The 14,140-nt window shown below is 38.7% G+C and overlaps 1 protein-coding gene across 1 annotated transcript; it reads right to left on the bottom strand.

Moving 5' to 3' along the window:
- Positions 1-87: 87 nt before the first annotated feature.
- LOC118426350 (neuropeptide FF receptor 2-like) lies at positions 88-8,070 on the bottom strand. The gene is made up of 4 exons (XM_035835677.1): positions 7,584-8,070; positions 4,805-4,904; positions 2,770-2,944; positions 88-1,856 (listed from the first exon to the last, which is right to left on the bottom strand). Exons 1-4 carry the CDS (start codon positions 7,891-7,893, stop codon positions 1,203-1,205), a joined length of 1,239 nt encoding a protein of 412 aa, XP_035691570.1. The 5' UTR covers positions 7,894-8,070; the 3' UTR covers positions 88-1,202.
- Between the last annotated feature and the right edge of the window lie 6,070 nt (positions 8,071-14,140).

Genomic DNA, 14,140 nt, shown 5'->3' with positions numbered 1-14,140 from the left:
AGTGTTTTTTGATACCACAAATTTTTATTCACAACTGCAAACATTACAGTGATTTCAATTCGTTCTGCAAAAGCTAAGAATATTCCTAGAATATGTATCGCACAGCTCTGTTTTATATTATGCAAATGTGTGAATACATACATGTGTGTGTCTGTCTGCCTGTGTGTTTACATGTGTGTTAGTGATTGTACAGGTAGCCATAGTGCATTGTCTCATATAAGACACTTAGTTCTGAACAACACCGTTACACATTCATCTGATATAACATACTACTTTATCTGATATAACATACTCTTTTAAAACATATTTTAACTTGATTATTAATAACATACTTGTAAATCTAGTGTATCTAATAAAATTCTTTTTTCTTAAAATCAATATATGATGTTCTTGATAAAATCCTTGATCACCAATAAGATCTTTGAAAATCTAGTGCACTGGAATTGTGCAATCAGTAAACCTGCTTATATAACAATCTATCAGATTATTATATTTTCTTTGCAAAGATTTACAAGCAGATTCATTAGATATAAGTGTGCACAAACGACGCTTAAGCTCTTGATACATTGAGAATCCACTCTTCGTAAATAAGACTGAAATATATATATGACTGCCCAAACACGTTTATACTACTACGTACTGAATACATACAATGAACCCCAAAACCAAAGCTACAACAAAGCTAAGTACTATGGCAATCAAAATTACTTAATCTAGGCATTAGATCAAATCTTATGTTATGAAGCGGTCGCATCTGTGGTGAAATCATCGTAAGATTGTTATCTTAGGGCATTTTTGGGACAATTATTCATGTGTGAGACAAACTTCACCTGTCTTGCTGTACAAAACTGTCTTAGATCATTGTAGATGGTTGCTTCTGCCACAGACTGCTTAGAAAATCATATTGCATCAAAATCGTGCGACAACCGTACGACAATCGCACCATTAGTGAAGTTAATCCTAAATTAGATAAACATCGATAAAGTTCTATTAGGCCATGTCGTGTTTACAGGGAACTATAAGCTGTCATCGTATAGTATGTTTGACAAGATAATGTTCTCTTTCACTCTTCATTTGCTGTTCATATTCCCTTCTGTTTTGTAGTCATCAAACGCATGATTTTTGTAATTTTCGTACTATTACTGCAAATAGCTTGTCCGAAGTGGATGAGCAATCTCCAGTCTTCTCGTTGACGTTCTGGTTTACAGCTGACTGACCCACGTTGCGTATCCCATAGTGGTCAACGCTGTTGCATTCTGCGTCTTGGTAACCTCGTTCCCCATGACCACCATTTCCGCAGACTCTCGTCTGTTAGTCGGCCCCTTGTTGCCGCTCTTCGGGCTCTCCTCGTTCGAATGTTTCAGGTCGTTCGTCCGCTTCCCGAAGAGGTTGGAGATGTTGGACAGATGCAGGAAGTCGTGGTTGAAGATCTTGTTGGCGGCGTTGGGAAAAGTTGCGGCGAACCCCGATCGGAAGTTCCTGTTCATACAGCCGTAGACGATGGGGTTGACGCAGCTGTTGAAGAAAGTCAGCCAGTGTGCAACGGGGAAGCCGTAGAAGTACAGCCGCTTTGTGTCCTCAAACCCAAGGTCCGCGTAGTCGGCTAGCATGGTGACCGTATGCAGGGGAAGGTGTAGGAGCGTGAACAGGACTACGACCACCACTAGCATCTTGAAGACGCGGACTTTGTTCCCGAGCTTGGCACGTTTTGACCCGACTCCCCTCTGGATGGCCCCCTGCACGCTGGATCGCATGGTGGATTGATACAAACGGACGGCCACGCGGATGTACATCACTGTGATGGCGGTGAGAGGGGCCACGTAGCACAGCACGAAGAGAGCGAGGGTGTAGTTTTTCTGTTGGTATACAGTTCAATGGTTAGTCAAAAGATACTAATAATCTTTGAAAGGAAATATAATGTGGGCGCTTGTGTGCGAGTTCACTTTGTCTTTGAATGCTCTAGGTACGATAGCTTACACATTCCTGTCTAAATACTGCAGATTTCAAGATACTCGATACCAGAAATAGATTTGACTACATCTTCTTACAGCTCTCATAATAGCAAAATTTGTAAAGGTATAAAAAGTTAATTAGAAAAGGGGAATGTCACTCATTGTATAAATGTTTTCTTATTATCCTATATTATTTAGTTCATACAATTGTATCCTTTGCAGTTTACAGTGAATCATACAAAAGGCACTGTAGAGGCGGGTGAAACAGAATGACTGTAACGTTTAACAGCACGGTACAAAAACAAACAAACAAACAAACAAAACAAACATCTTGTTTCCTTGAGCACTCGTTTATGGCTTTGTGGAGGCTAATGTACGTGTGGCTTGTACAAAGGACAGCCGACCATGGCGTGATTATGCTTATCTTTTACTCATTAGACCTTGCTTTTACTCGATACCCATCGATATCGGCATGTGAACATAACCCATAACGTGGGGATAATAGGTACCACACGACAATAGGTACCTGTCCGTCTTGAGTAGATACCCCTCAGCATGTGAACATAACCCAAAGCGGAGGATAATAGGAGCCGCATGACAATAGGTACCTGCTGTCCGTCTTGAGTAGCCCAATCTTCGTCACACGCGTTCTTTTCTGAACATGTGAACATAACCCAAAGTGGGGGATAATAGGAACCGCATGACAATAGGTACCTGTCCGTCTTGAGTAGCCCAATCTTCGTCACACACGTTCTTTTCTGAACATGTGAACATAACCCAAAGTGGGGGATAATTGGAACCGCACGACAATAGGTACCTGTCCGTCTTGAGTAGCCCATTCTTCGTCACACACGTTCTTTTCTGCGTCATACTGGGTGACAAAGGCCAGTGGTGACATCATGGCCACTGCTGACAGCCAGATGACGATGATGATGACGAAGGTGCGCATGTTGGTCAGCTTGCTTTCCGTTGGTGTGATCACGGCCAGATATCTAGTGGAGTCAAACACCATCAGCACATTGGCAAGTGGGGCTGACTACACATTGATTGTCATATCGAGTTAAATTTTCAAACCCCAAATGCTTGGATCGTAGCTCTCAGGAGTCCGTATTATTGCCCAAATAGTCACTTGTTTCCACTATGTTTACTATGTATTCTGTATGTCTCATGTTGCAATTAGCCCTCTGGCAAGAATTTACAAATAAACTTTCGATTGTTTATATTCGGTTTCATACATACATACATCATCGACCAGCGGTCGGAACCAGGCAAGTACAGATTTCACCCCAAAGGCCCCTATCTGACATAGCTTGCTCTAAATTATCAAATTGTATACCAGTGTTTGAGTCTCTAGTCAAAGTGTCCGTAAAAGTCAAACTTCTGCAATGTACCCGGCCACTTGGTTTCCAATGAAGAACAGAATACACTAATTCCTGTTTTGCTCGGCAACAGTGTCCCGCAAACTTTACCCTTCGGTGAGTCAGTGATTCGATTTCACAATGTTAAAGATTCTTAAGATAATTTGTAATCATAGTCTTTTGTTCTCGAATTTTATATTTCAGTTTTTCTTTCTTATGTGTTTTTAACAAGAAGCTCCTTGGTCTTTACTTAGTATATTTGCATTGATTTTCGTTCTGTAAAATTATGTTTTTCACCAGCAATCAAAAGAATGATGCATTAAAACACCATCTGCATGATTACGAAAACTTCTTTGTTTCATCTGAATAAATATATGAATAGTTTTTGTTTTCATTAGTCTATATCAATAAATACATAAAGACTAATGTCAAAACAAGAAACGCATTGAAAAAGGTCTTCATTTACAAGTCTATATCTATTCATATGGCAAAGATCTGCCTCCAAGACTAAGTTTCCACAGGAAGTTGGTAGCAATATGTATGTAAGTTAACTTGAATATATGTATTCTATAACTAGCTTATATAACATCTATGTAATTTGTATGTAAATTGTTTTATGTGTTATCTAATAGAAAGACTAGACATTTGCAAGTTCATTTTTCTACTAATCCATCTTACACGAGCAAGCTTATTCACCAGGGAGATTTATTTTTGTACCATATTCTTGCCTCTCTTAAAGCTTCATGCCAGGTATAATCAAGAGATACGTGCATCGAGTTTGATAACGTTAATTCGGCCTGTGAGTAGCTTTCAAGCGGCTCTTAGATGTATGAAGCGTTCATAAATACCACATTGCATGACTATCAAAATGCTGCTTTTGAATTATCAACGGGGTGCCCATATATATATATATATATATACATGTAGAATGCTCCCATAATACATGGTGGTCGAGTTCCACTCTATTGATAGTTTTACGGAAGAGGTGATTTTTTTGAGCAGATCAATTCTTGGTCAATAACTTTCTGACTGCATTGCACTGGTACTCGGCGTAACACAAAGGATTCGCAGGTACTTTGCGTAGTAACAGCTGCCTTGCCAATATCTTACACTGTTACCTGTCACAGTTAACCTTTACAGTATAGTTGTAATGGCCTTAAACGTTATCGCATGTTTCTACTTGACGATATAACTAGGAAAAAAAAGGAACATTCTAACACCTCAATTTGATAAATCTGGTACTTGAAGGCACGATTGTTTTGGTATTTCTGAGCTGGTTCTAAATACTTTGTAGTCGGCGTCCACCAGTTTATAAGTCGTTTTTGAACACCACAGTTTATAAGTATGATAATTGAAGGCACGATTGTTTTGGTATTTCTGAGCTGGATATAGATACTTTATTTTCGGTACGTCTACCAGTGTATCAGTAACGCTTTACATTTTCGCCTGTCTTCAGCTGTAGATTGTCACCTTTGTCATAAATGTTTTTCTTACCTGTCGACAGCGATGGCCACTAGGGTTAAGACAGAGGCGGCGTATGAAATCCCCTGGACGATAGGGCTCAGCTTACACATTACTTCTCCGAACATCCAACCTGAAAGAATAAGAAAAGTAGATGATCAAGATATTTATGGTTACTAAAGCGGCAGCCCCAAATAGTATCAAACAACGTATTTTCTCGTTCTAAAATTGATGCATTCAAATGTGGATGGAAAATGTAATGACTTTTCCACTCCATGGGAAAAATTGTCTGCATCATCTCTGTTCTTTTCTTTTAATTTTCATACAATAACTAAATCTTTAAGAAAAATGCTTGGATTAGATTATAGCTATGGGTACCACCTCTGTCCTAAAAGTGGCTGTCGCACGAGAAGACTAGCTAGAACCTCTTAAGTATCAATTCGTATCGCTACTGGTCCTGACTTGCACTCTTGTATGGTTGGTGAATGTCTGTCGCCAAATCCAGTAACATCCGTTAACGAAATTTCCATTTTTATGACATTTTCATTTATTTCCCAGTCTTTCTCAATTATTAGTTACAAGAAATGTATTTTTGTTGCTATTTTTGTACAACTCACTTCGCCGGACAAAATGTTTTACAATATCGAAAGAATCATCTGTTATGTTATCGTTGTTTGATGCCATTTACTTGATATATGGTGTAAGGAAATATGTCCACTTTGTGGATGTCTGCATATACGCCCCCTCACTCCTGACATATGTAGTCTAAATCCTTGTGAATCCTTGCCGAAGGAAAAGGCCAAAATGTACTGTTTTAACATCCGTTATCGGTAACGGTATTAATGCCCACGTATATGACATGGCAGTGCGCCAAACGTCTTGTGAACGAACGTTTGTTTAAACAGTTATTCAGAAGTCTGTTTCTTTCTGTACAAACAACCCACTCCACCCCCTTGGTCCTCAATATGAGAGCAGAAACAAACCTTTATGGTTATCAGATTCCATAAACTGTTTTATATAACGAGACTGAATCAAGAATTTTGATGCAGAAAGTCACCCCACTTGGATGACATTTCCTTATGATATCATATCATATCTTGGATTGGCTATCTTTAGTGTCCTTTGCCTTTCATGTGAGTTCTTCCATATTAAGGAGGATCTACTTCCAAAACTTTCAACGATTTCTGCCTCTTTCACTAATATGTTAAACACTGGTAACTACCAACTCAGAAGCATTGATCTGAGTGTAAAAGGCACAAATCGTTGAAAGTTTTTGAAGTAGATCCTCCTAAATATGGAATAACTCACATGAAAGGCAAAGGACACTTAAGATAGCCGATCCAAGATATGATATGATATCATAAGGAAATGTCATCCGGGTGGGGTGACTTTCTGCATCAAAATTCTTGATCTTGAATTAAGGGCAATGCTTAACAACCTTATGGTGCAGACATTATGCCTACGTGTTGGCTTTCCTTGATATTTGTCTGAGCACTTTTGACATTTCAGCAACTTTGTGTGCTTCAGTCGCAAATGTCATGCCACTTATGCTTTGAAGTCTTCTGGAAATGTCATCTTCCAAAGGCTTTTTAAGATAATCACGAGGTAACGTGAGACATTAGCTTGTGACAGATTGTTTTCTTTTGATACTTTTCCGCAAGTATCAACTTTTAAAAGAAAGTTATTTTGGGCACAAAAAGACCATGGTGGAATACAATCATACATCAAACCGAAAGAATCACTCTGTTTAGAGAAGTCACAAAGTATTATCCCAACTTCCCCAAATTGACAGACGAACAGAAAGCTACTTTTCTCTTGAAATCGCAGAACCCACAAATTCTAGAAAATGTGGGACTTTTCGTCTCCCTCTGCTTCCAAAAAAGAAGTCAAACCCAACCTGTTTAGAAATAGCCAACACTAGTATTAGATTAGAATATTATTTATGGCTGTCCATTGTCACTATGTGTATACCATGTACATGTACTTGCAATTAGCCCTCGGGCACGAACTTGCAAATAAACTTCTTACTATCATTAGTTTTCATTTGTGTCACGTATCTGTCCTTTTTTTCTGAAACACTGACTTGATAACAACAATAATCCCTTTCTCAATTTCATTACATGTTTGCGCTAAGTGCACATTAACATAAAGACATATTCACAAACAGACACATTTTGGTACCAGTATCGTAGTCATGAGTTTAGCAATAGCGATTGTCAAAACGCACAGGGATTTATTTTCGTTACTACTTATAGATCTTTAGTGACTATATAGGGTGCATTGTATTTCTATCACAAACTTTCTCATTACAACTACCATGAAATACAGTTCATCTTCCATCACGATGTGCAATTTTGTAGATTCTTTGTTCTAGAGGAGTGTGATTATGCATCCTTTATTTAATCATAAACACTAGTGAAAGACAAACGAAAGCGTTACGTCGATGAAGGTTAGATATCCAGGTAATAAGATATGCCAAAAAGCAGTTACTGACGACAAGCAACTGGAATATGATTTTGGAAACGGTCAGACAATTTTAGATGTCCAATAGGAACATCTTCCTGAAGACAAAAGAATCCAAATTGTTTTTAGCCTAGAATAGTCTTACAATACAACTTTTATTATTGGACATCTAAAATTGTCTTCATCCATAGTTAGGGTATAAAATACCTGTTTTTTCCCAGATCCCTTCAGTGCCACTAACGAAAACTGCTGGATAGCAGTTGGAACGTCTGACCGTTTCCCAAATCATATCCAGTTGCTTGAGTAACTGCTTTTTGGCAAAGGGAAGCATTGTTTTCCCTCAACTTACCAATAGTAAGGTTGTCTACCAAGGTGAGGGGGGTACACACCAACCCCACCAGGAGGTCACTCACGGCCAAGTTGACGATGAAATAGTTGGTCACAGTGCGCATGCTTTTGTTCTTGGCCACCACCACACACACCAGGACGTTACCCATAATGCACAGCAGGAAGACCAGACCGTAGGCGACTGCCAGCAGGTACATGATGGCAATGGGTTGTTTGTACATGGAGTCGTGGGATGGACCAGCTCCTGTGGTGTTTCTAGCATCGACGAAACCATCTCCGGTGGTGTTGTTAGCATCCATAATAAATACCATGTGACAGATTCTAATTTTTTCAAATAGAAATGGTGATCTTTTTTATTTATCTTTTTCCCTAGACGTGTTTGATGTGCAAAATGTCCATTCTGATCTGATATAATCTTTGTTTTAAGTAATTAGCTTGTTATTAAACAGAGGCCAAATATTTGGTAGAACGTAGCCGCTGTGGTGGATAGGCTCCCTGTAAATGATTAGAATGTCAATTATTAGTTACTTTAAAACATAATGAAAACATGCGGAAAATAACGCAGTGGATAGTAATGAGCATAATGGTGAATCATGATTTATATTAAAAAATAGAAGATATAGAAGATAAGTCCCACATATCGAGGAAATAGAATAATCTAACAATGTCCGCATGTTGGAAAATCCCCGAAAGGCCACGTCTAGAATTGCCCGAAAGGCCCTGTTAGAACATATGTGGGTGGACATATCCTGCAATTTGTTTGCAAGTCTGTTCTGTGTAGATTATAGAGTGAGTAATGGAAGCAAATTGATAGTTTAAAAAACACTATGATCTTGTAAACCTTGTGATTGAATCAAAGGATACGCAACTTTCACTGATTACATTTTGTCCAATACTTGACCGAACAACGGGACCATTCGCTATTGCAATCATAAGTTTCCCATACTTGTGCATTTGTCTTTCGTTTGCCTACATACGCAATGAATAGATAGTAACGCAAACCTTGCCGAGGAGACGGATCAATCATGATAATGATACGTCTTGAAGGTTAGACACCCTGGCGATAAGATACGCCAAGAGGCAGTTACTCAAGGAAGTGGATAAGTAGATATTTTGGAAACCAAAATCATTCCAAGGTCAGATCCAGTTGCTTGAGTAATACTTTTTGATGCATAAATAATGATATTCATGACCGCACTGTCATCCGAGAGCACCCTTATCTTAGCCAACCCTAATCTACTACGACTGATAATGTCCACAAGCAAATCAATATTCTACCCAAGGCACATTTTTTACTTGACGTTCTCTGAAAGTTCTGAAATATGTTAATGCAGTGTTGCCAATGCTCGTCAATGCGTATGGGTGATGAGGAATGTCTAGATATGTCCCTCTAAGGCGAAGTTTTGTAAAATATTTGTTGAAAATGTTCACTGGCATAAGGCTGTTAGATAGAGGTTACACAGTTGCCAAGACAACACCATCACACGTTTTTACAACCAAGTCTTGCCATCATAACCAGATGACGTTGCTTTTTTAATCAAAAGCACAACATGAAAGAAGAATTAACAGATCGGAGATGGAAGCACACTTTCTGTTGCCTGTAGGTATTGGTCCAGGAGATAACGATTTCCAGGCATATTGAGATCACCTGATTCGGTTCATAGGTTCACTCTCCGGCTCGAGCTTTTTCGTAATTGTTATGATGATGAGAAAGAACCTACAGGACTGAAGCACAATGCGTATTAGAAATAGTATAATCTTTATGCTAAACTTTCTTCAACACAAAGGTATACAGGGATCAAATTTTCAATTTTCACTTTTGCCTTCATCAATACTGATGACCTATCACATCAGAACGTAAACTCACGAGAGTTTCAGACACGTGATCTTATTAACACCTGATCTTGCGGATACATGACGTCAGCAATTGATCAAATGATCAAACGCACTAGGAAGTTTATTACACCCACCTTCTCTGTTCAGTGATGGTTGGGATGTCCTGACGTATATGGCTTTTTTTAGCTTATGCACTTTAGAACAGTTATTTTTTCGTTCCATGATAACTCATCTACAAAGCTTCCATGTACTGGTATTGAGATGACTGGAATTGGTTTATCTGGTCTAGGAGATAATTCTTAAACTCGTTTCCTTAACAATGTTTTTCTATTGTTGTAGTGCTGATGATTCAGCCATTCTCCATAGATTGAAACTGGGACAAGAATGAACCAATTGGATGGAGGCACAATTCTTCAAGAACAGCTTCTTCTTAGTCGATAATATTTCACAGACACGTGATCTTACTAACACCTGATATTGCAGGTAAGTAAAGCCAGCAAGTGATCAAACGCACCAGGAAGTTTATAACGCCTACCGTCTCTGTTCAGTAATGGCTGGAGTGCCCTGAAGCAAATGGCCTCCTATACATTTTAGAACAGTTGTCTTTCGTTCCTTGATAATTCATCCTTAAAGCTTCGAATTCAAGGTACCGCATTGAGTTGACTGGAATTGGTTCACCTTGTCTGCGTTTACTTAACAAAGCCTGTCGATCATTGTAATGATGTTGATGCAGCCTTTCTCCCCAGAAACCGGAACAATATTTGACTGAGGCACTATTCTTTCCGTTTCTTCTAAGTCGATGATGCTTCATCTTCAAAGTTTCATCGGGAAGACTTCGCTTGGTTGCTCTTGGCCACACATTTGGTGCTTTTAGCACGGGATCTTGGACTCGTTATGATGCTGTAGGCGTGTCCGTTGAAAAGTCCTTCCCTGAGAAATTGTAGTCCTGGCCTTCGGCGGTGTACAAATGGCAGTTTAGAATCCCCAAGGTGAGTGCTATCAGAATCTATGACCTTGGAGAGAGTAGCTTCCCACACGTGTATCCAGCCCCCGCAGTCAGAGGTGTAACAGCAGCTTTCAAAGTGGTGGGTAAGGCACGGATGAATGCCAAGTGTGAAGGCAAAGAATCTGCTTGTTCGAGGTGCAAGCTAGTAATAAAATAAATGCTTTAATGCCATTGCAATTTGCTGCATTCTTTATGGCAAGACACTGAATGATATCAATAAAGATATGTAAGAATGCTGTTAGCATTTTGCCAGAATGTCCATATAATACACTGTAAATAAAGGGAGGAAAAGAAGTGTTCAAATAGTACATTGTAAATAGAGGGGGGAAAGGAACTTTGCAAAGTTACTAGGGATACAACGTAATTGAGCTCGAAAAAAATTGGAAAAAAATCTTGTGTGGCAAGCAATGTCGAGGCCAACAGCGGAGGAATAAAATGGTTATTGGAATGAAAAAAAGTCTAATAATCTATTCCTCAAACAAGCATTGGCATATAAAATATAGACTCAAACTGTCAAGCACACGTAACGTGAAGCGTGAAGAAGGTAAAAATTTTCAGAATGTCTTAGCCAACCTTTTTTATAGCTATAAAAATGGTGGTCACGAGAACTGTGAGTCAAAAGTTACACAGGTCACGTGACACGAGGATGTTGTAGACGGCCTATTCGGCTGTGAAAGTTTAGCGAAACTTCAAGTTCACATTTCATAGCATTCTACAGATATCACTGAATCACACGATCTGATCTGTTTCATGTAACATTCTCCATTATTGACTCCATGGCTAGAAGAGGGATGACTGTGCATATTTATGGACGTAATAATATAACAGAGTTAAGGCAAAACTGTACTATTTTGATACTGGGTACCAGCCACATCAGACAAGGACAGTAAATTCCTGGAACAATATCCTATGCAGAGCCTCGCCCGAAGCCAATACAATATAACTACATGAAAGGGATACTCTGATAAACGTTAACCGCGCTGATGCTTCCACTTAAATTTGTGGGCGTGGCTTTTAAAAGCGTCAGCCAATCAGATGATAGACTTTAGCTAAAGAAAGCATGAAGGTGATTTACTGATAAACTGATAGCTGCCAAAAGGCCACAAAAGTGGAAAAACGTATCTCGTTTAGGCCGCTAGCAAACCTATAAGTAGGAACATCAACTGTAATGGTTGATGCCAAATCGCAACGGCGTATTTATGTGCTTCATGTAATGCCTGTGAGCACGTTTGGGATATGTCCTCTGAACATCACGGCTTATGAATATCGCCAGGGACCAGACAGTCCTTTCATCCAGGCTCAGACGTATTCCACAGATGTACTCAGTGGTATCGAGCAGGGACACGCTTCTTTTTCACTCATCGTAAACTTGATTCCATTGATCATGTACAGCTAAAAGCTGTTGGAGCCTGGCGGGGAGCTATAAGATACATGTACACTGACTACAATATCCAAGTCAACGTTATGTGCAATGAAAGTCACGTCTTCAAATGGCGGGGGGGGGTGCTTTTGAAGCATGCACCATATTTCATGTCGCATAACACACGAACGGCTGACGCTAGAGTCACCGAATTTAGTGACTTTCATTATAGTGTACTTGGCAATACTTTTACAAAGTTTCGAAATATTTCCATATTTACAGATGCCATCGCAGCCGATTTTAGACAGGCATTTTTGACCAAAATCGCTAATTTTTTTTAAATAATGTATTTGTCAGGTTTACTTGCTGGTACATAATTGCTATTTACTTACGTAAATGAAATTCTATGTTATCAACTATATCTTTCATAATTGAATATACGTAAAATGTGCTAATTTGCTGACGCCATCGGCCAAAATGCAATATGGGGGACCATATTACCAGATCAAGAATAACGTATTTGCCCTAAGAAGTCGTAACTAGTATTTTGTCATAAAAAACGTTTATATTATATCTTCTTTTTCAAATTGACAACGTGAATTTAAAAAAATCGTAATCAATCACTGTATATGTATGTAAATATCTTGTTTTTTGACCGCATCTATAAGCAGCGGTAAATATTGCTGCCGTACAATGTGAACCAGTCAGTATTGCCCTGAGGATGGTGAAAGACGGTCATCGTTGGTGAAAATAAAGTTCTGGTGGTATAAAAACAGTTACTTTAGTCAGTGACGTACCAACTTGATGAAACTATTCAAGGAGACCCTCTGGTTTCAAACATGCATTCATAACGGTAGTACATTTGACTTTTGGGTCTAACCTGTAGTCTCATTGAGACCTATTAAGAAGCTCTTGATTGCCAGTTTTTGGTGCTTTGCGATGCCAAAAAAAGTTGGTCTTCCACTGAAACTTGCACATGTGTTCCTGCATTCCCTGTAAAACACAGTCATTACAATAACATCACGCGCCTAATAATGGCAACCTTGAGAGAAAACGGTAATAGTGATTCAACTAGATTATCTTAAAGACACTTTGCTCCTTAAGACAGGTACAAGTAGCAGTAAGCTCTGGTAGACATGCTGCTTTTATAGTTGTACACATAGATATTAAGATGATCTTTATTGTCGATTTTTACTTCTTTGTGATTTATTGCTTTAGCTACAGAAAAATTAACACTAACTGAGACTAACACGTTTGTTCTGCATTCCCTGTAAAACACAGTCATTACAATAACATCACGCGTCTAATAATGGTAACCTTGAGAGAAAACGGTAATAGTGATTCAACTAGATTACCTTAAAGACACTTTGCTCCTTAAGACAGGTACAAGTAGCAGTAAGCTCTGGTAGACATGCTGCTTTTATAGTTGTACACATAGATATTGAGATGCTCTTTATTGTCGATTTTTACTTCTTTGTGATTTATTGCTTTAGCTACAGAAAATTTAACACTAACTGAGACTGACACGTTTCTCTGCATTGCCTGTAAACACAGTCATTACAATAACATCACGCGCCTAATAATGGTAACCTTGAGAGAAAATGTTACCGGTGATTCATCTAGATAATGTTAAAGACGCTATGCTCCATTAGACAGGTACAAGTGGCAGTAGGTTTTGGTATAAATGCTGCCTTTATACTTGCACACATAGATATTAAGATGCTCTTTATTGTCAGTTTTTACTTCTCTGTGATTTATTGCTTTAGCTACAGAAAAATTAACACTAAATGAGACTGACACGTTTGTTCTGCATTTCCCTGTAAAACACAGTCATTACAATAACATCACGCGCCTAATAATGGTAACCTTGAGAGAAAATGTTACCAGTGATCCTACCCGTTTGTCTAAAAGACGCGTTTCCCCATTAGAGAGCTACAAGTGGCAATAAGCTCTTGTATACATGCTGATTTTAAAGTTGTACACATGGATACTATGACACTCTTTTATTGTCAGTTTTTGGTGCTTTGTGGAGTGATAAGCTCCAGAGAAAAATGACACTAACTGAAACTAATAAGCCTGTTTTGCATTCCCTGTAAAACACAGTCATTACAATAACATCACGCGTCTAATAAATTATGGTAACCTTGAGAGAAAATGGTACCAGTGATTCAAGTAGATTATCTTAAATACGCTTTGCTCCATTAGACAGGTACAAGTGGCAGTAGGCTTTGGTCTACAAGCTGATTTTATAGTTGCACACATAGATATTAATATGCTCTTTTATTGTCATTTTTGTGCTTTGTGATGTGGTAGCTACAAAAAATGACACTAACACATCTGTTCCGTATTCCCTTAA

The sequence above is a fragment of the Branchiostoma floridae genome, chromosome 11 (genome assembly GCF_000003815.2).
Source record: "Branchiostoma floridae strain S238N-H82 chromosome 11, Bfl_VNyyK, whole genome shotgun sequence".
NCBI classification, from domain to species: domain Eukaryota; kingdom Metazoa; phylum Chordata; class Leptocardii; order Amphioxiformes; family Branchiostomatidae; genus Branchiostoma; species Branchiostoma floridae.
Note: the sequence above shows the minus strand (reverse complement) of the source record. Positions and strands in the feature narration are given on the sequence as shown.

What these genes read in the sequence shown, in the direction of transcription:
- LOC118426350 (XM_035835677.1), bottom strand. Translation starts at nt 7,893, where the DNA reads ATGGTATTTATTATGGATGCTAACAACACCACCGGAGATGGTTTCGTC. An exon ending in GTGGCCATCGCTGTCGACAG is followed by an intron (nt 2,945 to 4,804) that starts GTAAGAAAAACA and finishes TGACTCCACTAG; the next exon opens with ATATCTGGCCGTGATCACAC. An exon ending in GGGCTACTCAAGACGGACAG is followed by an intron (nt 1,857 to 2,769) that starts GTACCTATTGTC and finishes GTATACCAACAG; the next exon opens with AAAAACTACACCCTCGCTCT.